At 43.9% G+C, this 24,640-nt stretch overlaps 1 protein-coding gene across 8 annotated transcripts in view; it reads right to left on the bottom strand.

The window, feature by feature from the left end:
• The window catches only part of STARD13 (StAR related lipid transfer domain containing 13), a 249,314-nt gene that overhangs the window by 2,980 nt on the left and 221,694 nt on the right, over nucleotides 1-24,640 (bottom strand). For 4 of the 8 annotated variants that reach the window (XM_024230840.3, XM_024230839.3, XM_024230842.3 and 1 more), the window contains exons 5-12: nucleotides 22,103-23,463; nucleotides 20,505-20,678; nucleotides 19,210-19,369; nucleotides 10,142-10,340; nucleotides 4,800-5,010; nucleotides 3,830-3,944; nucleotides 2,734-2,955; nucleotides 1,921-2,138 (exon numbers count right to left, since the gene is read on the bottom strand). In XM_024230840.3, coding sequence (XP_024086608.3) covers nucleotides 1,921-2,138; nucleotides 2,734-2,955; nucleotides 3,830-3,944; nucleotides 4,800-5,010; nucleotides 10,142-10,340; nucleotides 19,210-19,369; nucleotides 20,505-20,678; nucleotides 22,103-23,463 — 2,660 coding nt within the window. The other 4 variants (XM_024230843.3, XM_024230841.3, XM_063714791.1 and 1 more) reach the window with 4 other exon arrangements.

A 24,640-nucleotide genomic window follows, 5' to 3' on the forward strand; every position in this document is an offset into this window, starting at 1 on the left:
ACACAAGGAAGAGAAATGGTGATATGTGCTTGACAAGAACTTGGGAATAACCAAGCCCCACACAAATGCTCAGCGACTTCCATGCTGTGACTACTCTTTTCATGAACGACGATGTGATAAATCGTGATGACTGAAAGTTGTAGGGATATGTTGGGATAAATGGGAGAATCTCCAGCAACTCTCAGCGGAAGCTCCCGAGGAGCTAGCAATGGGTGTGGCATGAGAGACAAATGCAGCAATCCTGAAAGGTGACCAGCCTCATATGTGCTAGCCTAGACTGGAAGATGCTCTGAAGACAGGAGGCATCTCAGCCCCATGCCTCCTCACCACACTCATCACTTTCCACCTCCTTGTATCCTACATATAAGGAATTCCTGTTGTTGGGAACCTGATCTGGTTCATTGTCAGCCCATGGAAAGCTGCACCTCTTCTCCTTCAGGGCCACATGGTCCACTCCACTTCTTCAAGTCTTGGATCAAAATCAGTGCAGCAAGACCCCACCCTGACCATTCTATTTAAAATTCCATCCCTTACTATCTCCCTATCTTATTCCTCCCAGGTTAAGTCAGCCCATCTCCCTTTCTTATTTTTTATGGACTTTCCCCAATGAAATACAAACCCCAAGAGAGCAGGAGAGTGGTTTGCTGCATTCACTTGGCATACCCAGAGCCTATCACAGTGCCTGGCATGTGGTCATGATGGAACGAAGCACTGATAAATAGCAGGCTGGTGGGGTTGCCGGATGGATGTAAGGAGGGAGTTTCTACACACAGACTCAGGCCCTCAGCCTCCTCTGGAGGGAGGGAGGAGGCACGCTATGGCATGGCCCCATTCCTATGGCAGCCATCCTGCAAGAGCTATTCAACTTTCCACTTGTGGAGTGAAAGCATGAAGTTTAATTCCACCAGATGACTAATGTCCTAATAACTTTGGTAATATGCCACCCTTATAAACTGCCTGCATTCTCCACCAGGATCCCAAGGAAGCAGAGATAAATACATATATTTAGGGAAAATTGACCTTTAAAAGTCAAGGTTCCATGGGCCAATTCCAAAGTCGTAAAGAGCTCATGTGAAAAGTAACCTTTAGTTTGCCATCAAAACTGGTTTCATAAAGAAAGTGTTTCAAATATACATTTGGGAGTTTCACAATAGGTTGCTTTTACACTGCTGATCTGTGACATGAGACGGGTTTGCCAAGATTTTCAATAAAAAAAGGATATATTGATCTAATTACCTTCTATTCAGGTTCTTTAGTACCCTCGCTTTCTGTTCCGGCTGATGCAATACTGCATCTCTACTGTGCAAACTTTCTATCATTGGTTGAGCATCCCTTCCAAACCCCGAGAGCAGGGGTCTGGAATTCAACCCTTACATCAATCAGAAGCAATATTTCCATGGCAGACACAGAATCAACAAGCTTTTCTGGACCTCCAGGACAGTGCCAAGGTTTCTGAGCATGGTAACTAGCTATGAGCATCTGAAGTTATACAGATGAGTTGTGAAGTCAAACCTACTCCAGTCTTGAGAGTTACACACACTTTCCCAGGGAAGAAAAACAAAATCAGAAGAAAAGCCAGTCAGATCCATTTGCATAATTTGGCAGAAAGTGCAACTGGACAAACAGCAGCTTTTCTGGGCCGTCTGCTCTGAGGAAATGAATATTTATGGCCTAATAAACTGTGTGCTCCACAAGGAGAGGGGCAATCAGACAGCCCAGGCAGAGCTGTAGGCTGGGTGAAAAGACACAGGAAGTCAGGCATCAACACAGAAAACTCAGATGTCACCGAGGGAAACAAGAGCCGGCTTAGTGTTCCCCGTGGTGGCTGGACTTTCGTGGGAGATACTAGGAAGTGCTCACATCTACAGCTCGCATCCTGCCTTTGGAACAGAACATCATAAACCCTAGAGTCAGGCTCACCTGAGAACCACAAAGTCTCTGGAAGGATGGGGAGCCATGCTGTTCAGCACATACTGGTAGATCTCTGTTTGCCTGTCTAGAGTTTCCACAACCTTCCACTGCACAAAGTCCTCGTCCCACAGGTGGCGCTCTCTCAGCACGCGGTTCAGGACCACCGAGGGGGGCGCTTCCACCTCCACAGAAGCCTTCCACAGCTTCAGCGGGTTCCCGTCGCCCACCTTGGGAAAGAGAACGTCAGAAGCTGAAGAGGCTGTCTGGGATATGGGTCCAACATTTTTTGTTTGGGCTTTTAGTTTTTCTATCATACCTTGCTGGGTGTTCAAAAACCATCACTGATTATGTAAATTGAGAGCGATGCTACATACCTCAGGTTTAACATTTTAGTCCTTAAGCTTAAAAGAATAATAATGATGATAAAAATAATAATCACCAACACACCCGGTGGTTACTGTGTGCCAGGCACTATTCTAAGCCATTTAGTTTTTAAATTAGCCTTCCTCTGACAGTGGTACTCTTACAATGTCCATTTCGCAGATGGGAAAACTGAGGCACAGAGAGGTGTGTGACTTGCCCAACATCACACAGCTAAGGAGTAGAGACAGGACCGGGATCCAGCCGTCCGGCTCCATAGTTTACTCTCTGATTATGGGCAACAGATCTCTGGACTGAGTTCTTTGAATGGTTCATGTGCCTTAACTGTCCATGTGTGTGCCAAGCCCTGTGGACACAGCAGCTGTTTTCAATGCAAAAACAAATGTCTGATTGTTAGCTGTGGCTTTCTGGGGGTGATCTTTTTCCATCCTCTGAGATTACCTTTTTGAAAGCAAGATCTGTATTGTCTGTGCTGGAGCACGTGACCCATCCTTTGAACTTCTCCTTGGCTTCTTTCTGGAGGCCCTGGATGAGATGATTCAGGTAAGTGTGGAAAGTTGCCCCACTCTCCTCCAGCTGCGTCCCCAATTCTTCCAGGGTTGGCACGTGGATCTCAGCCTCCACATACGAGTTACGAGACTGGGCCACCAACTCGTGTGGAACCTAGACCAACGGATGCATGAAAGGGCAACACACTGAGCCAAAGAAATGCCGAGACTCAGAGAAAGCAAAGCCATTTCACCCACAACCCGGCTCTGAGCCACAGGCTGAGGGCCACACGGCCAGAGAAGTTTTTCTAAGATCACTACCAAGGCCGGGAGGGGCCTTCCTAAAGTCAGGAAATACAAACATGTTTCTGAGGCTGTATTTATTATTCAGAACATTGCAATGACTTCCCCTTTACTCTTTCTATTTCCCTTTTATTTTACCTTTAATGTCTTTTTATTCAGTTTGGCAAAATACGGGCTCAGACAACTTCACCCACTATGAATAAGACTTAAAACAGATAGACTTGTGAAGGGAAACATCAAACATGACTTGGGAATAGCTTTACTTTTTTAGCACACTTTTCCCATTGACAAATGCCAATTCTATCACAAAAGTATGCCAAAAGTCTGGTTCACTTACTTCTTTTACATATCTGTGGCTGTATTCATAAGCTGTCATTGGTTCTTAGCAACAAAGATTCCTCAGTATCATACACACAGTCACACAGATGTTTAACCTAATCAAGCCCCAAGGTAAAATCAAATAGAACATAATTGGCTGACTGGCCTTGAACCTGACAATGGCAGGTGATGCAACTGTTTGCATAAAAACCATCAGTATGGTAATCCCAAGTGTCTTTATCAAAGCCTCAATTGTATAGCTAGCTCCTCAGCCTTCTTGGAAGCAAACACCAGAGCTATAGCATATACTATTGTCACTATAAAATCAGGAACAAATAGATAGAAACCATAAATGTAGCAACAATCCCAAGCGTCTTATCTAGTTCCAAGAGCTACTAGGGAGGCGGAGGTTCGAGCCTTTTGCTCACCTCAAAAAGTCTGTCACATTCCATGATCATGTGCGCGAGCCCCTGAGCTGCTGCCAGATTCTCGTTGAGGTCCTTTTGATCTGGCTTCCCGGTGGCATATTTCTTCTGTATGACTCTGTAATTGAATGTGAGTGTGCTAAGCAGATCCCACAGCAACGAGCTTGTCACAATACCAAACTCATCCCTTTTGTTTTCTGTTTATACCCAGATGCTATCCAGATCCCAGGCTTTTGCGTTTCCAAATAAAAACAATGATCACATATCTTAGATATCTGAATCAGGCTAACAGTCTGACAGTTCACAAGGAAAGATCTTAGAAAACTAAAGGGCAGGAAGAACAGCAGGGGACAAAATTAATCTGTTTTTCCAAAGTTTGAAACCCCTTAACTGCAAGCTCCTGTGCTTTGGTCTTAAACATAGCCTTTTAAAAATTGTAAAATACTACTTTGTGTATGTTTTCCTCCTCACTCACACAGACAACACAAAACTCAAGATTTCTGGATCACAATTGGCATTCTTCAATGCTAGCTCAATAATTCTATGAATCTGAGCCCCGTGAATTAGGGTGCCTCACAAGATTTTCTCATTATGAAAAGAGTGTTGACAAATCCTGAAGTTGAAATATAGCATGAGACACATGTTATCTATCTATAATCTATTATCTATCTATCATCTATCTCTATTATCTATCTATCAATCATCTATTTATCTATCATCTACCATCTATTTATCTATCATCTATTTAGCTGTCATCTATCATCTATGTATCAACTATCAATCTATCATCTACCTATCATCGATCTATCTACCTACCTATCTGTAATCTATCAATATATCCATTCATATCTATCTATCCATCCATCCTTCCATCCATCCATCCATCCATCCATCCATCCATCAATCCATCCAGTCTTATGAAGTGTAGGAATGCCTGCTTTAGGATTACTGTTGTTACTGAGAAAAAACCCACCGTGGAGAGCTTTCTTTCTTCAATAAATTAAGATGAAAGAGGGAGGGGGCCAGACACACTGCCAGGTTCATGGGCGTCATCTGATTCTCTTCCACCAAGTTGACGACATCGTTCAGGAAACACAAGAGCGTCTGCAGGACCTCCCTGTTCTCATCGGCCAGTAGCAGGATGGCAGCCTGCACGGCCTGCAGCCGCTGTTCTTTGGAGACATCTGAGGAAAAGTGGATGCCAGGTCATTGGAGGAACAGACATAGAAAGAGCCAGCTGGGAAGCATTGTGTAAGCTCCACCTTACTCGTGCAAACACACACCCAGAGTCATCATCAACAACAACAACAACCAGAACGGCAGGAAAGGCACAAAGAAGTCAGTAATTGCTGAGGCCTCGCAGCTCAAGGGAGGCAGAGCTGCGTCCCAACCCTTGCAATTGAACTCTGGATCCCACAGTCTCGATGGCCAAGCAGGGTTTAGAAAGGGGCACCACCATCCTGGTTTTCTGTATTCTGAGCAATCAACCCACTCACCTGCTTTCAGAAGGCTTCTGGGTGAAGTTGGTGATTAGGATTCTGTCAACCTGGCATCCCTCTTGCCCATCTCCCTGACAGACAGCTTGGGAAGCCCCTCTCAGATGCCCAAGGCTCCGTGGGACACGGTTTGAAAACCACTGGATTAGGGAACAGTAGCCTCGCCTTGCCTTTCTCCACCCCTGCCAGCCAGGCCATGATGCCATTGCCGCACAATTCACCGGGAGTGGTGTTGAGCTGGTGGGACCTCTGACCTCATTCCTAGAGGGCCAGCTTCTCGAGGGGAAGCTTGTACATCTTCCTTTTTCCTACAAATCTCCCAGGACTTGCTTTGCAGGATGCCTGCTATTGACTTCATGTGGAGACCCAGCGTCACCTGTTCCATAATCTTGGGGTTTATGGAAATGGAGGCTGGGCTTGGAGAAGAAGAACCAGGCAGCCTAAGGTTATGGGGGATGTCTGGCCCTTCTCAGTGCCATTACCCTTGAGGGTGGTCCTTGTGGTGGTGGGTACTGGTTATGCGGCTTACCAGGGAATTTGTTCCAACAATATGAGGTGAACTAAATGGAAATCACACCAAATGAGTGATAGGTGCTGCATTTTGCTGCTCCCACCCGTGGCTGTGTTTATTTCATGATCACTTTAGTCCTCTCACTGCGAAAGACACCGTCAGGAGCTTGCTTCTGTCAACACTGTTGTCTTTCTTAAAATGCCGTGTTCTGGAGCAGGGGCCTCCACACTAGGGTGTCTGCATTCTAAAGGGGTGGGGAGGTGTGCTCCTGACAGTCTCTTGAGGTGTGAGAAGAAATCATTAGCACTCCCACATGTGTTTATCTTTTCTCTTACCCATTAAAAATACTGATTGGGTGTGCTTTATAATGTGCATAGTACATTAGAGTATATCCAGTATATTTATATTACTAAACATAAATACACATTCAGATATTTGCTACTGGCAGGAGTGCATGATAAAAACAAACTCAGAGCTGGCTGTTCTAGAAGGGCTGAGGTGTGACCTTCTGAAGGGGTCCTGGCTGGCCCCAGGCTTTGTGGTCCTGGGGGGCTATCGATGCTGGATTCGCCTGCATTCTCATGCAGGAGGCATGACGTTACATCCCAGGGCTGACCACACTCTGGCCCTGATTAGCAAATCCAAGTTCCTGGAAAAGCCTGAGCATGCCTTCAGCGGTCTGAAACCCGTCCCCACTCCCACCATGTCCATTGTGTACTGGCACAAGATATACCTGGGGTTTACAGAGAAGAGCCATTTTGTTAAAATTAGAGTGAACCCATTTTCTTACTCTCGCTTAGGGTGCAGCAGAAACAGATGGTACTAATGATCTGAAGCTTGTGAGAGGTGTTACAAATTCTGCTTGTGCTGAGGAATTGTTTTAAATATGCTGCTCTAGGTAAGATGTCCAGTGTGTATACATTGTTTAACTTTAGATTACTAAGCTTCTTTTCCATGCCAACATTTTTTCCCAGCCATCATTTTTGAAGAGTCGCCTGTCATCTCTATATGTTGTCTCAATTTCCTTTCTATTCACTTGTTCTTTTATCCCTCAGAAAATACTTCCTGTCCATTATTATTATTATTATTTACTAAAAATGCTTCAAATACCTAAATTCAGCATTTGTTTTGGATCCTATGCTCTTTTAGCTTTCTGTTACATACCACGCTGCTGCGGGTCCTGCCCCTTTCCTGGCTCTAAGGGGATGATTCTAGGTCTGAATTTCTAAGTGTGGATAATTTGCAATCATATGGGGGATCCTGACACCTCAAATTCAGAATCCTGTGGATTCTAAACCCTTCTCCCCTCCAATTTCCACATTCTTTCAATCATCACGCCTTAAAGCCTTATGGTTGTCTTTGACTCCTCTATCCTTCTCCCTCCTCCAGATGGGTAGGACTCAAATATTTGCATTACCCATCCAACACTCCAATTTAGTTCATCACTGGACAAAAACCCAAGAAGTGGCATAGCTGAAAACAGAACTTCTCTGGAGAACTGGAGGAGGAACCGTTCCTCTCTGCCACAGTAGCAGTTTGCAGACTTTGACTCTAGGGTCTACGCATGGAATGTCTTCTCTCCAGTCTCACTGCTGGAAGTCCCTGCAGGTAATTCAGAACCTTGATTAGTATGCTGACTCTCTGAGCCTCCATGCTCGTCCAGTTCAGTGCCCCTTGAGCACCACTTCCAGATTCCTGGGTCAATGACACAGTGCTGATGGACTTTCTCCCTGTGGCAGATACAAGGCTGACCACCTACTCAACTCAATACCCATTCTTCCCTTCTTCCTCATTAAGAAAACACATGTTCTGCTCAGGTGTGAGCTACAATATACTCAGGGAAATGGGTCCCTCCCTCAGATCCAGGGATGAACCATGCTGCCCTAAACCAAAACTGGTAACCCAGGTCTTCTTTCCAGTGTTTGGTTTAAGGGGGAAGTTGTAAACCACTTCTGCCTGAGAGGACCAAGAAAAATGCTAAGAGCTTCTGTAAGATGTATGACCCTGATAAAAAGAGACACATGGCCAAGGAGAAGCGCGGTCACCCTCTTCTTGCCTTGGAATGTGATTTTGTGAAGATGTGATAATTATAAGTTGTGACAATTATATTGTGACCTTAAAGGGAAAGCCAAGAGAGGCTGACTTTAGCCCTGGCATCACTGAGCTGCGGGATACCCAACTCTGGAATTCTGTGAGATAATAAAATGTACTTACTGTTTAAATGACTGTTAATTGGATATTTGGTTCTGTCTTTATAGCTGAGAAAATTGTAACTGGTAAGTCCCTCAACAACACCCTACAGTTCCCCAATGCTTAATGAATCAAGCATACACTCCTTGCCCTAATATTCAATGTCCTTCCTTTATGGCCCCAGCGTCGTTTTTCAGTGTCATTTGGTGTCACTTTGTATGTTTGTCATACATGCAAGCCAGATGAATACACTGGGCTCTCCTGACATCTGCTTATGCTATCTGCAGAGCAGGCACCCAAAACGTGTTCCTCACATATCTCAGCCTTCAGTTGTCACTTCCTCCGTGAAGCCCTCATTCTTCATCTCTCCCTCCTTGGACTTTTCTTTGTAACCTTTCTATGGAACTTCTCCAACTTTGTTGTGTTGGAGTTATTTATGTTCATGCCTCATCCCCCTCAATTGTAAGATCCTTAAGATCAGAAAGTCAGTCTCATCCATCCATATGCTCCGCCATGCTCAGCACGGTGCCAGGTACAGAAGTCACGCTCTGTAAATGTTTGCTCAGCTAAAATAAAGCCTGCTTTGATCTGGCTTCTTGCTTGTGACTCAGAAAGGGCCAAAGATATTTATTTCTTGAAAGTAATGTGGCTTTAGCCTTAGACTAGTGTCAACCTTAACCCAAGAACTGATTAAATGTAAAGACTCGTATCTGATACTTCCAAACCATAAGGGAGACTTAATTGAAAAATGCAGTTCAACCTCTCACAGCAACAACATCAAGAACTCCCTGTTTGGGCTCTAGCAACTTGTACTATTAACTTAACTTAACCTACTTACTTTGAAAAACTAATATTTATTTAGTGGGTTGCCACCTTAATCTGTTTTCACAAGTGGTTCTGATTACAATCCTTCCCGAGTTTGCAGTATCATGGACTCCTTAAACACATTTTATACAGAATTCTCTATAGCATGGATATTCCTCAAATTGGATCAAGTCCATGTCAAGGTCCATTTTAGAAATATTTTGCTGAAAACTCAAAACTCAAAGCCCATGGACCAAATGGCTTTTCTTCCCCCATGAATTGGGATCTGGACCATCAAAATAATTCATAATGTTAACATTGTCATATCTAGCAAAGAGTCATGTGTTTAATTTCCTTCTTTTTTTTTTGAGATGGAGTCTCGCGTGTCACCCAGGCTGGAGTGCAGTGGTGCAATCTCCACTCACTGCAACCTCCGCCTCCTGGGTTCAAGCGATTCTCCTGCCTCAGCCTCCTGAGTAGCTGGGATTTCAGGCACCCACCACCATGCCTGGCTAATTTTTGTATCTTTTAGTAGACATGGGGTTTCACCATGTTGGCCAGGCTGGTCTTGAACTCCTGACCTCAGACAATCCAACCACCTCGGCCTCCCAAAGTGCTCGGATTACAGGCGTGAGCCACCATACCCAGCCCACATGTTTATTTCTAATACCCCCATTGCAACCACTTGGGGTTGCAATATAGTAGGATATATTTCTTAATAAACAGTTGTTATTTTCAGGGATTATTTTAATTATCCAGGCTTTGCTGAGAACTTAACATTATTTGAAAAAATCCAAGTGAAAATATAAATAAGTTTATTTAAGCTTAAGACTTGATTTGGTTTGCTTACTTTTCACCAATGAAGATACTTTGTGCTAAAACACATTTGTTTTTATTTCCTGTCATTTTAATTCATGTCACTTTGAATTTCCTATATCCCAAAGAAATGCTTACTTTTTTAAAAAATTAAATAAGTTTTAATAAATACCTATATATAAAACAACTTCTATTGTGTCCCTTTTTCATTTTAAATTTTTGCAAATGTATTGAAAGTTTGTTTTAGATCGTACACAAAACTCTTTTGAGAAGGAATATTTTGATGTCAAAAGGTATTTTCAAATGCATAAAAAAATGGCCTGTGGATTTCCATATCAAACTTTGTGCAAAAGTTACTTCCATAGGGGAGAGCAGGATTACATACATCTTTATGGATTGATGTATTATTTGTATAATTAAAACTCAGTCTATAGGGAATTATTTTCATTAAAGTGGAAGGATGCCCACAAGAACACCAATCTCATTATTTCCACTTACACTGATAGATATGGAGAAAGGTCTCGCTGAGCTTGTTGGTGAAAAGAGGCTCAGGGAGGTCCCGGAAGAACTGTTTCACCATATCCGCCACATCATAAGCAGACTGGTCTTCATAGTTGACGTTCTCAGGGAAGTTTTCATTCATTTGGCGTAGGGCATGGATTCGAGACTTCACTCCTGACTTTCGAAAAAGACCCACCTGAAACAAAGCCATAGGGATGTGTCAGCCAGGCCACACTTGGTTGTGAGGAGGAGGAGGAAGCATGGGATGGGAACTGGATGAGCTAGAATTGCCTCCCAATTAGTACATGTTGAACTACTAGTATAGCTACTTTAGGCAGTAGCCGAACACTGTCTTCCTCTCCTATGAAATGAAGATAAGAATAAAACCCCACCTCACAGGATTACTGTGGAGAGTAAGTGAGGAAATAGATGTGCGTGTGCTTTGCGACCTGTTACATCTTATCACACTGCAGATGTTATTATTATTTTATTCATTTATTCAACAAGTAGTGATTAAGTAACCACTGTGAATCAGGCATGCTTAGAGTTCCTAGGTGTCATTAGTGAGCAGAGCAGATAAAATTCCATGCCCTTTAGGGTTTACATTGCCATGGGGGTTTTGAGAAAGTCTGGTCAATGGGAGGTTTGGTGAAAACAATGTGGGTGGTGGATGAAAGAATCCCAGATAAACAGCCATATCCAGTGCCCCTGCAGGGGAGAGTTTTATCGGGAATATGTTCATGAAACAGAATAATATCATAAGTACATATTTTGATTTAAGGGATTTATTTACTTTTTCTTCTTTGGAATTCTTGGCACTTACTTTTCTACCTGTTTGTTTTTATGCAATAAGCTATGGCTCTAGTGAGAATGATTCCTGGGTGGCTTTTTTTTTCAGAACTCAAGATATTGTCATATCATGCCTTTTTCATCTTAGAGCCTAGACTCTTCCCCTACTTGATGAATAAATGGAGCATTAAGGCATCAAGGACAGAGTGGCCCTAATGAGAATGAGTGAGGCAGAGCAGAGCCCGGCAAGAATGAAGATCCTGCAATGGTGGGGCAGGTTAAGCTCTAGGCCCTCTAGAGGAACTTCCTGTGCTGAACTTAGCTGCTATCCAAAAAGGAACAGAACTTTTCTGGGCACCCTGGCTTATAGTGAAATAATATGTCTGCTATTTTTTAAATGCCTATAGGGAGTTGATTTGCTTCAACCTTCAATTTCCACAGCTCTCATTCCCCAGTGGCTCATGGATTGGCCCACTTCTGCAAAGCAAGGTAGAACCTTTCTGAATGGCTGGTCAGGTAGACAGTGGTCACTAGTGTCAGCCACTGCTCTTCCTCCCTATACCTGGAGGAATGCCTAATATAGGTCGTCTTACTGATCGCTCTGTGTGCCAGGCTGGCCTCCACCCAAGTTCGGGTATGTGACAAAGGCTTTCCTGATTGCTGCAACAAATGGAGAGCAGTCCTCATTCTTTTAAATTGTGGTAACAGCAAGGGAAGGATTCCAAGCCATTAGAGCACACGCAGGTTTTTTGTATAAGTCAGCTGAATGGATCACAGGGGAAATTATACACTGCTACTTTTTGTGGCCATAAAAACAGAATTCTTAGTAATATTTCTTTGCATTCCAAGGTTTATCGCTCTAATCCCACACATCAGGATATTCAGGCTGATAATATTGTCACTGAAAATATGAGTTACTTTCTTTTTTATTCTTAAAGTTTGGAATGTCTAGAAAATGCACAGTTTTGCCATACTTAGATGATTCACCACAAAATCTAGACAATATTTATCTTCCTTCAACTGGCAACAACTCCAAATTTCGTCAAAGGGCATGGAAAGAAAGCATGTACTGTCAAAAGAGAAAAAAATTCAAGATGTCAGTTGAGTGATTATTGGGGTGAGATCCATCTCCGATTTGTTTACATCTTCTGCTTTTCTGATTTTGGAAGGAGGCCTAGGACTGTGCATACCACAGGGCTGGCTGTGCTGTACGAGAGTTCTCAGAATCGAGATGCCCTGAAGGTAAATACTTCAGTGTGACTCACAAATATTTATCCTCATATGAGCAGGTATTATTCCATTTGAGAAGAATTCCTATTTTTTTAACAGCAGAGAAATATCGATCAGGATCTATAAAAAGAATAAAGCAGACAGTGTTTCTGTTTAAATTGTCGAGCATGTTCCTCTTTTGTCCACCGTGTCTTTTGGGCTGTTTCTGGGCACACACTCATGTGCATGCACACACACATCCCAGAGATGCTATCTTTGTATTGTTTGGTTTCCAAATTTCTTCCTCGTTTCAGCAAATATTGTTATTTTAATTATTTTAGACATGTCTGGAGCTCTCCAGCTGTGGGCTCTGAGTTGCTTGTTCTGACTGAGATCTTAGGATGTCCAGAGGGTTGTCAGGGATTTATTTGTGCTGCCTCAAATTCTGACAATAACCTTCCTGCCCTGCCCTTGTCTTCTAGGGGACATGGGAAACATAGACTTATATATATATAGGTTTCTGTGGATTTTTGTTGGAAGTACAGCAGGAAAATTTTCTTTCGTAAACCTAATAAAGAAAAGGCGGTCTCAAATCAGATTCCAGTTATAGTAGCTGAAGATGGCAAAAGGGAAAGATGGAAAGAACCTCTCTTCAAAGCTATTGATGAACTGATGATTGAGCTAACCCTGGAACCGTTCTATTTCCTGACTTTTTTTTTTTTGAGATGGAGTCTCGCTCTGTCACCCAGGCTGGAGTGCAGTGGTGCATTCAAGTGATTCTCCTGCCTCAGCCTACTAAGTAGCTGGGATTACAGGTGTCTGCCACCAAATCCAGCTAATTTTTATATTTTTTAGTAGAGACGGGATTTTGCCACTTTGGCCAGGCTGGTTTCGAACTCCTGACCTCAAGTGATCCACCCTCCTCGGCCTCCCAAAGTGCTGGCATTACAGGTGTGAGCCACCATGGCTGGCCTATTTCCTGACTTTTTGTTTGTGTTTTGTGAGACCATGAATTTCCTGTCATTTAAGTCATTTTGGGATGGGGCTTCTAGTGGTTGCTGTGGAAAGCCACTGGGCACAGTGAGTAGAAGATGGTATTTCTAAGGCATAGAGAGATCCTGAGACCAGAAGAAGAGCTTCCCCTCTTGATCCTCATGGAAAAACATGGTGACGGCAACGAGTGGTTTCCAATCATCATTTCTTCTTCAGAAAGTTTTGGCCGAGCACGGTGGCTCACGCCTGTAATCCCAGCACTTTGGGAGGCCGAGGTGGTTGGATTGTCTGAGGTCAAGAGTTTGAGACCAGCCTGGCCAACATGGCAAAACCTCGTCTCTACTAAAAAGTACAAAAATGAGCCAGGCGTGGTGGTGGGTGCCTGTAATCCCAGCTACTCGGAAGACTGAGGTGGCAGAATCTCTTGAACCTGGGAGGCAGAGGTTGCAGTGAGCTGAGATTGTGCCCCTGCACTCCAGCCTGGGCAACAGAGCCAGACTCCATCTCAAAAAAAAAAAAAAGTTTTCAAAGCAAGGATCTAATCTGAATTTTTGACAAGAGATAGTTTTCCACTTAAAAAATGGAGAACCAAAGAAACCCATTGTTCATCCGTTTTTTTTTTTTGAGACAGAGTCTCACTCTGTCTACCAGGGCTGGAGTGCAGTGGCATGATCTCAGCTCACCACAACCTCCATCTCCTGGGTTCAAGTGATTCTCCTGCCACAGCCTCCCAAGTAGCTAGGATTACAGGGGTGCACCACCATGCCCAGCTAATTTTTTTTTTTTTTTTTTTGAAACGAAGTCTTGCTCTTATCCCCCAGGTTGGAGTGCAATGGCACGATCTCAGCTCACTGCAACCTCTGCCTCCTGGGTTCAAGCGATTCTCCTGCCTCAGCTCCCTGCGTAGCTGGGATTACAGGCACCTGCCACCATGCCCGGCTAACTTTTGTATTTTTAGTAGAGACAGGGTTTTACCATGTTGGCCAGGCTCATCTAGAACTCCTGACCTCAGGTGATTCACTGGCCTCTGCCTCCCAAAGTGCTGGGATTATAGGCGTGAGCCATCGCGCCCAGCCTAATTTTTGTATTTTTTAGCAGAGACGGTGTTTCACCATGTTGGCCAGGCTGGCCTCGAACTCCTGACTTCAAGTGATCTGCCCACCTTGGCCTCCCAAAGTGTTGGGATTATAAGTGTGAGCCACCATACCTGCCCTGTTGCTCATCCTTCTGATCACAGTGGATGGGCAGGCAACAGCCCCAGCTCCCTCAACTTCGTTATGAGGAAGATCCCAGGAGGGCATCTTGGTTTTGAAATTCTCAATGATTTATGAACAAGCGATCCCACATTTTCTCTTTTCACTGGTCCCACAAATGGCCTAACAGGTCCTGCTGTCATCTACTGTTAAAGCTCAGCCCAGCCACCCTCTTGAGAAAGGGGAGAATGGCCATCAGCAATGCAGAAGAGTTCATTTTATAAGCATCTCTCTTGTATGTGATCTCTCATTTCCTTTTGAAGATAAAAGGGGAGTGATGAGTCTAGTTTTTCTGTCTTCTCTCTTTTGTCTTTCACCTAAAAACCTAGCTATGAAAAAGCAAGGACTCAGCTGGGCACGGTGGCTCATGCCTGTAATCCCAGCACTTAGGGAGGCCGAGGCGGGTGGATCACCTGAGGTCAGGAGTTCGAGACCAGCCTGGCCAACATGGTGAAACCCTATCTCTATTAAAAATACAAAGATTAGCTGGGTATGGTGGTGTGTGCCTGTAAATCCCAGCTACTCGGGAGGCTGAGGCAGGAGAATTATTTGAACCCGGGAGGTGGAGGTTGCAGTGAGCTGAGATCATGCCACTGCACTCCAGCCTGGGTGACAGAGCAAGACTCCATCTCAAAAAAAAAAAAAAAAAAAAAAAAGGAAGGACTCCAGGATAATTTCACTGGATAGCCCCAGAGCACTGCACACTTTATCTGAGGCAGGCAACAGGAAAAGTGACAAATAGGCAGTGGGGCCAGGGACACTTGTACTGAGTACTAAGAGTCTTCCCAGCATGATTAGGCTTTTAAAACTTACTGCTCTATTAGGAGGAGAGGCTGAGCATGAGTGGTGCATTAGAATTTAAATTCCATCTGAATAATATTAAATCTCCCTCTTGGCATCCTGTTTATGCTAATCTTTTTCGGGACTTAATGATGTTTATCAGGACTTCCATTTCCTCTTCTTTAGAAATGAGCTCAGCTAATGAAGGAAGGTTGGTTTTCTTGAGAAAGAGAAGATTCATAAGAAGAGTATGCGGCAGATTCTTATTCTGAGCATTGCAGGTTCAGCCTCTCACTGCGGTGACTTCATATTCATCAGGAATAGGTATAATCTATTCTGTGCACAGTTGATTTAGGGCAGAAATAAAAGCTCAGACAACAAAGCAAGGCTCCTCTCACACACTACTATGTCTGAATACAAATGGTTCATAATTGAAGGCTAAACTTCCTCATCTCACCCACAGCCAGCTGCAAGGGCAAACATGGACACTCTGTTGCATCATATAGAAACTGCTCTGCATGCGGGAGTGTGGAAGGCACAAGTCTGGCAATGTTTCTGGCTCTGTGGGGCAGGTTCAACTGCAATGAGTGCTTATATGCGAGGCAAGTGTTTAGCATGGGGAGAAGGGGCCATCACACTGCAGGAAGCCTTCTCCTTGAGACTCAGGGCAACGCCTTGGGAGAGTATAGGGTGGTGCTTCCTATTAAAATGTGGCATAGAAGGGGGATATTTGTGGATGTTCTCATCTTCTGCAGCTTTGACGCTGAGATCTCAAGGCCTTGGGCAGACTGGAATCTTTTCAATTCCACGGAAGTGCTGTTGGCGAAGAAAGAACATTCATTTGGTGTTGCTCTCCTTCCTTTTCACTCTTTTCCCCTCGCTTTTCTGATTGACTCACTTTTACTAGCTCTTGCTTGCTCTGAAATCTCCGGAAAAGCCAGGTTTTGATTCCTTATGTTTCTCTAGTTCTCCCCTTCCTATTACCACCTTCCTTTTTCACAGGAGCCAGAGGGGTGGTCTCTGTGTGCTTCCCACACCACATTGACAAGGAAAGGGAGGGACATTCCAAGGCTGGAAGCCCTGCCAGGACTGGGTGCATTACAAGGTGGTGACTAGCTGTGGTGAAAGTCCCTTTGATGTCCTATGGATTCTCCCATGTGACTGACGCAAGAGATGCGTGGCTCTATTCATTTTAATTACATTTAGAATCAGTATTTATGTCTTGAAATGAGTCTTCTTCCTCCAAGCCTTTGCCGGCACACTGTTTTTCATCTTGGCATTCTCCCAGATTTAAAGAATTGACCTGAGATGGACACAGGGGTGGAAGAGGTTTTGGTGCCCTGTGTCTTTCTCTCTACTGATAAGACTTTTGCTTCTAAAGAGAGACTGGCCCCACTAACAGCAATGATATTGGCACTACACATTATTCAGAAGCTACTGGGGGCAGGAATGGTTTATAGCCTACACTAAAGACTCAGCACTGAATGGAATAGTGGAATTACATTTCATTTATTTATACCCACTCTTGTTCAAGAAAGAATTTAAGGGGACTTACAGTAATCTATAAAATATAATCAGATACAATTCAATTAAAGATAAAAGATAAGAAAATTACAGCAAAAGGAAAATAAAGACAGAAAAGAGTGGATGAAACAAGGAATAAGGTTGATGCATAAAATTAATGCCAAAAAATTACATAGATTTACTACTACAGACAGAACACATATTTGGCTCCAGGCTTTCTAGCAGCCAATACAGTGATGAAAACACACCCAAATGAATGAGTTTGGTGTCCATAGTATTAAAAAACAGGCCGGTTATCCAAAAGAAACACAATGCTTTCAGATGCTGCAGCCAGAGAAAAAAATTTTTTCTCCCCTTCTCACAGAAAGCACATTACATGACTTAACGACCAACATCGACTACAAAATCTTGACACTGAATTAATTCATCAATGAGTTGTATAGGGCCACTCCTCAATGCTAGAGATGGCAGCACCCCAAAGCTCATGGGGGAAAAGCCATTATAATAAGTAGCCGCAGAGTGCAGTGGTTAGGAGCTTGGACTCTGGAGTTAGATTTGCAAGCAAGTGTTGGCTCCACCATAGTGAACCGGGGATAACATCATTCCAGGGTGGATGTGGGATTAAATGAGGCAATTAATGCAGAACACATAATACAATTCCTTGAAACATGCCAGGCGGTCAAGAGAGGTTATTTTTATTGAACTAGTGACATAGAGAGGTTGCACTTCTTTTAGGCATTCCTGAACACTGTTTTCTCTTAATGGAGCTTTTGCTGATAAGCATTAGCTGGCCATGCTCTTGGAGCAAAATATTCTCTGTGCTTGGTAAAGGGCAAAGCCAAAGTCTCTAAGAGCACGAAGTGGGAGGTGAGTATGATACGTATCCTTACAGAAACTGAGATGCTTGGAAAAACATGTGTCTTAACAAAATACAATCTTGGGTCTGTACTCACAAGCCAACAACAAACACACAATTGAGGCCACAAAGTTCTATGCCAAATGACATGGTTGCTATACTTTTAGCATTGGAATAGAGACTAGAGTGGGCTTCCCCAAATATTCACTAGATCCCACCTCTCTAAAAACTTTTCTCAGTAAAACACCTTTAGGACATTAACTTTGAGTAATGTGTATTCTTCGTAAAACCTCTAAGATTAAAAAAAAATTAAAATGTATGCTTAAGTAACGAGATTCATTGGCTGACTCTATTGGGATGTGATTCACAAGTCAGTTCATGTTGGGGCATCTGTCAAAGAAGAGAACCCTAGAAAAGTAGTCTGTCACCCTTATTTCTGGGGAATAAGAGTCAAGCTATTAAGACTATTTCTCAAAACTAAACAGCCATCATCACAACAATGACAGCAGCCATCCCACCCTCCACGATGACATCCAAATATGGAAAAATGTTATGTGCAGATTCTCTAATTTAAAAGTGAGGAGGGACAAAGAGGAACACGCATTCAGTTCAGTCAAAGACAACTTCAAATAAAGAAGTTACTTCTATTTTTCTGCACTGACAATTGATTTCTGGTTCACCAAGAGACCAGCCTGATTCTAAGTGTGGTCTCAGTATTGGGGTCTCCACAGGCATCACTAGCCAGCTCATTCCTGCCCACTGAGCCCAAGGACCAGGTAAATCAATAAAAAGTACAAATAATCTTAGGTTGGTACAGATTCTCTGCATGGCATCAAAAAGTATGATGAACAGAAACTATTACAGAATAGCTGCCTGGAAATATACCCACTATTCAGGGTTGCAATTTATCAATTAAGAACACAACTTTTATTTTGGACAGAATGTCTAAGAAGCTAATGGGTGTTAATTTGGAGGAGCAAAGCCTTTGTTTTGTAAACTACAGGACGGACAGCACTCTGGATTTAATCACAGTCTACCATTATGGTGGGCCCCGAAAGTCTCGGAGGCAGAAAATCTCTGAATATTTTGTTTAGCTTCAGCGTTGAATCAACTCTATAAAATGAGGGGATATTTGACTTAGCTGATACTTTTGTTCATATTTGACTTGCACATTTTTAAAAGATGTAAATAAATCTGTCTTTGGTTTAAGTTTTCCTGGTCATGATGCTGCTTCAAAGGAAAAAAAAAAAGCATTAATAAAAGGAGGCATGAAAAACCTAATTCTTTTTCAAAAATAATAGGGATAAAAGAACAGTATGAAATCAATGGTGGCACTGAAATAATAGTTACAAAGGAAATGCAGTACATAGCTTAACTCTAGTTTTTAGGGATTGCAAATTAGACATCACAGGAACAAACTATTAATGTCAACTTTCCCCAATCACTCCAGGTCATCATTTAAGTTGCCAATGAGGAAACATCCTCAAATAGGACGTGTCTTGTTCAAATTAAATATTGCCACATAAAGGTCACAATGCCTTTTATTTTTGGTGAGGCATGTCTTGCCTGATATTGAGCAGATCTGACTCAGTCTGACATCCCATCAATCCAATCCCATGGCTGGGGATGGTGGGGCAGCAGCGGGGGGGTTACAACCCTACCTGATCGAGGCAGTTGCTGCGTAGATATCTCAGTGCTTGCTGAATACTTTGAGGCAGGGGCTGTCCCGTTCTTTGGACGTGGACTATGAGAGGAACGCCAAAGACAGCCTTGTCTTTGTAGTCGGGAACTTTCATCCTCTTCATGAACTTTGGAACTGACCTAGAATTTACAGAAACCAGGTCATGCAAGCCTCCTGGGGCACACTGTGGGGAGAGGCTCTGGAAGCAAGCATGAGGGAAGCCAAGCTTTTGTTGGAATACCCAACAGATGCGGGGTGAATTCAACATTCTCTCTGCATTAATCACAGGACACGGCTGTGCTCTGTGCGGCCCTTGCCTGCTTGCTATCTCTAGCTACTAAACAGCATGAGTCATGTTACCAGAATGTATTTGTAGCTCTGTTTTCAGGTCAAGTGGACAACTTTCCAATTTAATTGTGGTAGACTTATTTCTCAAGTGCTGAACTCTTAAAAGTCCCCAACAAAACAAAACAAATTTAAAAATTACAAGAGGAAGAAGAAATCTGGCTGGGGTTGGAGGAAAAGGAAGGGAGAAAAGAAGAACAATATTTCTTGGCTCTATCCTTACTTTTCTAGAGCCAGTTGTAGTTTTCAAAGGACATTTTAATACACAAGCATATATTGATTTGACCATGAATTTATAACCTTCTAAAATATTTTATAAAAGCGCCATTGATTTTTTTAATATGCATAATATAAAACATAGAAGAATTACTGACACATTTTGTATTTTTTCAAATCCACCAAATCATCTATAATAGGTCCACATTCAAGTTCTAACATATGCTTCTGTCAATTCCTTATTACAAGGTTTACTGCATATTCTTGTTTTTATTTGCCAAGGAAATAAAAGCAGAAATGTATTTGAAGAATTAAACGCTCTTTGAATGAATCAATGCTCTAAGTGGTAAGCTTTGCATCAGGCCAGAAGGTACAAGTGACAGCTGTTTCTGTGCAAACTGCCAGGATTATTTTATGGCAAGTTTATTTTTATTTCCTCTGTTCACAATTAATCACCCTTTACTTGTCTTTTTTCCTTTCTTGGAGGCTGACTGCCTTCCCTGGAAACCAACTGAGAGCTACAAATAAAGCAATGTTTCCTGTAGGGTCCGCCACATTGAGGCTACGGCAGAGCTCATGCCTTATGTCCAGGAGATCATCAGTGAAGGCAATGAATGGGTTCTTCAGAAATCACAAAGTAAACATGGGAGCTTTTGCAATCACATACTTAGCTCTAGAGCCAAGGATCTCCTCCTAGGTGAATGTGCTACGTACCATGTCCAGCCGTGCTTGTTGGACATGGAGTGCTTCTCCATGATGGCCGTGAGGCGAAGCAGCGAGAAGCGCTGGAGCAGGCTCAGCTGGGTGGCCGTCTGGCTGCTGATGTGGGGCGATGCTGGGGCCGGCCGGGGCTGGTGCGACAGCTGGAAACTGTTCCATCGGAGTCGCCTTTACCAGAGAGACCATCAGAGAAGCCAGTCACAAAGTGGACTTGGTAGCGGGAAACATGGGACATCACCAATTCACATGCAGCTAATCAAGATAGCATCCGAGCAAAGAAAATCGCAAAGCAAATGGAACAGAAGACACAAGTGTGCAGAACAAACACAGGACATGATTTTTCCAAGTCAGATAAATCTGGAAAAAGTCTTATTACCCGTTTTACTAGGGGGTTTAAATAAGTGATAGAGGAAATATTATGTTTGTTTATTCCAAATTTGTTCCCAAAGTGTTGAGAGCAGCTGAGACAGTGTGTGTGTGAGTGAGTGTGTGTGTGTGTGAAAGAGAGAGAGAAACAGAAAGAGAGAGAGAAACAGAAAGAGAGGAAAGAGACGGAGACAGGGAGATATAGATAGAAGCAGAGAGAGCAGACGGAGAGATAGAAAAGAGAGAGACAGACATAGATGGAGAGATGGAGAGATGAGACAGAAAGATAGAGAGATACAGAGGCAGAGGATGGAGAGGCAGACAGAGATAGAAAGATATAGACAGAGAGAGAGCAAGAGACAGAGAGACAGAGAGAGGGAAGACAGAGATAGAGCAATATAGACAGAGGACAGACAGAGGTAGAGCGATAGACAAAGAGAGAAAAAGAGAGAGATACAGACAGGGAGCAAGAAACAGAGAGAGAGAGAGAGCTGTCGAATGTCTAGGGCTGCAGAAAATTTTCTCATTGTCTTCCATGTGTCTACACTCTAACTCTTGCTCAGTATTGAGATAGAGCCTGAAGATGAGAGGTACAGAGGTGACACATCACTGAGCCCCAAGACACACCCTTGCCTCAACCAGAAACCCAGCAGCACACACAGTGGTATTGTTTCTGCCAGTTTGGGCCTCCCAGGGCCATTTTTCTGTGGTGCTTCTGAAACGGTCTTTGTAGGTCAGCTTTTATGTACTTTGTAATTGGCACTTTAAAGCAAAAACAAACTTGCAGAGTACACATCTCAGACCTCAGAAATTTCTTATAGGAGCAAAAAAAGTGTAAAATTTGGGGAAGAGACATTTTGATGAATGCATCACAGGAAGGTCAGGGGAAGAGTCGGTGCCTAGGAACTGGGTCTTGGTTATCCAGGATTCCCTGCATATGGTGCCTGGTATAATGCTTTGCACATAAGAAGCTCAAAATATTTTTGGATAAAACTAAGATCAAAATAAAGGATAAGCACAAATAAATATGAGTTAACATGGATTCAATCACCATGATACTTATACAGAAGTCATACTTCTGTTCAAATAATTCCTAATCACATATATCACTTAGAACACAGTCAGGCATTTAGTAAGTACTCTGTATATGTTTGTTAAAGAAATAAACAGAGCACAATTACTATGAAAATGGATGAAAAATCATTTCACAAATGCATGCCACCTACCTATTTGGCCTGGTCAGAGAGGCCCCTACACCAGAATCCCTCCTGTCTCTGACCCCAGGAGGCTCAGATTCATTAAGAGATGTTACATCTCTTTCCACATCACTGGGTGTCGTCCGACCTTCTGAGACAGAGTTACCTTCAAAATCTAAGGTGATCTGATTAGGAGACGGAAAGGGGGATAAGCCAGGTTCCCCAACCAACGTATCATGAGTTTGCAGTTCAGGCAAGACATCTTTGGACCAGTCATCGACTACCTCCTGGAGCCCATTGACATGCTGCAGAATGTCATCCAAGTGAGGGAAAAGGTCATCTTTCTCCAAGTCCAAAAGATCTCCTGTGCTGGCATATAGATGGGAGCCAGGGACATTGTCATAGATACTGACTCGGCTGGCTCTGTGGCAGGACTCCATGAGCCGGGGCTCCGTGGCACCAGGGACCTGCTCTCTGCCCAGGGAGATGCTACCGGTCCTCCAGTTAACCCCATTGCTACTATCTGTGGGAGAGAGGCTTTCAATAGAAAGTGCCTTGGGGAACGTTCCTGGTTTGTGATCCTTGGGAATATGCACAACCAAATTCTCTTGGGAGTGAAACTCATGCATACGGCTTTGGTCCCCTGCATCCGGCAGTGCTGTCCCCGCCAGCACATCCAGGTCCTCCAAGTACATGCCCCCGCGCTTGTTGGCCTCATGGCACTTGCGTTCCTTCAGGCAGGGTGTGCTCACCCCGCTGCTGCTGTGCTCCGATGGGCTGCTCTCGCCACTCGACTTGCCAGAGCATGGGAGCCCTTTTCTGCAGGCAGGTGGCGGCGAATTCTGGAGATCTCCATTTGGTATTTGAATGCACTGCATGGCCTTAAAGGACTCTGGCTCCTGCTGCAACATGGGCCCGCTGATCACCAGACCACCTGTCCGCCCTGACCCCTTATGCCTCCCGTGGGCTCCCTTCCCTCGGAGTGTTTCCATGCGTTTCAAAAATGATTTGGCCCTAGCCCTCGTGGGCTTCTCATTCTTGGGGTGGAGGGGGTGGTTGAGGACATCTCTGGGGGGCTGTGGGAAGCTGCTGCTGACGAGTGGGGCATCCAGCATGACCGGGTTGTCTGTACAGCACTGGCCCGGCTGGCTGCGGCTGTCGCTGCCTCCGCTGCTTTCGCTGTGAATGGAGCAGACCTCAGGCTCGCTCAGGTCTGTGAGGACGCTCTCACTGCTGGTCGTGTTCCTCATCCCCGTGCCTCCCGGTGACCCATTTCTGTCTCCTCGAGGGAGCAGCGTGTAGAGGTCGTCCACACGAGACCACCTGCGACTGGTTCTTTGGAAAGTCCATTTGTTGCTGATACAAAGATCTTCCTCATCGGAGTCGTCACCCTGCAGAACACCAAGGAAAATGCTCATTAGCAGACAGCCTGGCTGAGGCAGGAACTCTGGGTGCACTGAGGGCAGCCCTGTGCGGTCCTCCACCTCCCTCCCCTCTGTCCTCCCATGCACAGGTGTGAGCTTCTTGGGCACCTCTAAGCTGTCCTTCCACCACTTGCACAGTCTTGTACATACCCTTCCTCCCAGTGGCCAGAGGATTCTTCTCAACTTGCCAAGCTTTCTTCCTTCCCATTTTCAAAGAGGTTTTGAATGCTTCCTTCCTTCCTCTCTAAGAAGTTTTCCCTGACTGATTATAAAGAGGGTATAATTACATCAGACTAGACGGTCTAAATATAAAGCACCTGCAGTCTTCTTTTTCACAAAGGAACTCAACTCTGCCATAAAAGGCACTTACTTCTTTCCAGAAACCTCTTCACTGAGCCCCGGGGACCATATTTCCAGCTTGCCTCTTCTGAATCTCAACTTCAGTATATCTCAAAGCTAACACTCCTTATTTTAGTCACCTGCACTTTATTCTTATCGTGTATTTCCTGGATAAGGTAACAGCAAAATGAACCACTGAATTTCTTTAAGTAGAGATGAGGGAGCCATTGTGGAGATTGCTATTTGTGACCCAATCCGGCTACTCTGCATGAGCGTCTTTTTCTGTGGAATCAACTCCGAGTCAGAATGCCGTTAGCAGGATGCACACCTCTGTGTGGCTGCAGTGGGTCCCCGCGGCTTGGCACTGTCTTACACTCTGCGCCTCACACATTGACTCTAGGTGTCTGGTTTCTGCCTGAATTTGCAGCCCCTGAGAGAGGAGCATCTGCATTCCCTGAGGCCAGAGATGGCCTGTTTAGCTTTGCATAGTCTTGGGCCCAGTACAGACCTTGACCTAGAGCATATCATTTCCTTCTGAAATAAACTGAATCATCGGATCCTGCTTCATCCTCACCAAGCACATCACCAAGACCTAATTCTGAACTGATTTTCAAATCTGTTCCCTCATTCGTAATTTCACTCTCATTCTCTTAGTGTAGGCCTTGCCACCTCTCTCTGGATCTGTTACAGTAAAAATGTGGGAGAAACCCTGTCTCCAGCATCTTCCCCATCTAAATAGCTTTCCACAGTGTAGTCCAAATTGAATCATATGATTTTTTTTTTTTTTTTTTTTTTTAACTTAGAA

The sequence above is a fragment of the Pongo abelii genome, chromosome 14, assembly GCF_028885655.2.
Source record: "Pongo abelii isolate AG06213 chromosome 14, NHGRI_mPonAbe1-v2.0_pri, whole genome shotgun sequence".
Classification (NCBI taxonomy): domain Eukaryota; kingdom Metazoa; phylum Chordata; class Mammalia; order Primates; family Hominidae; genus Pongo; species Pongo abelii.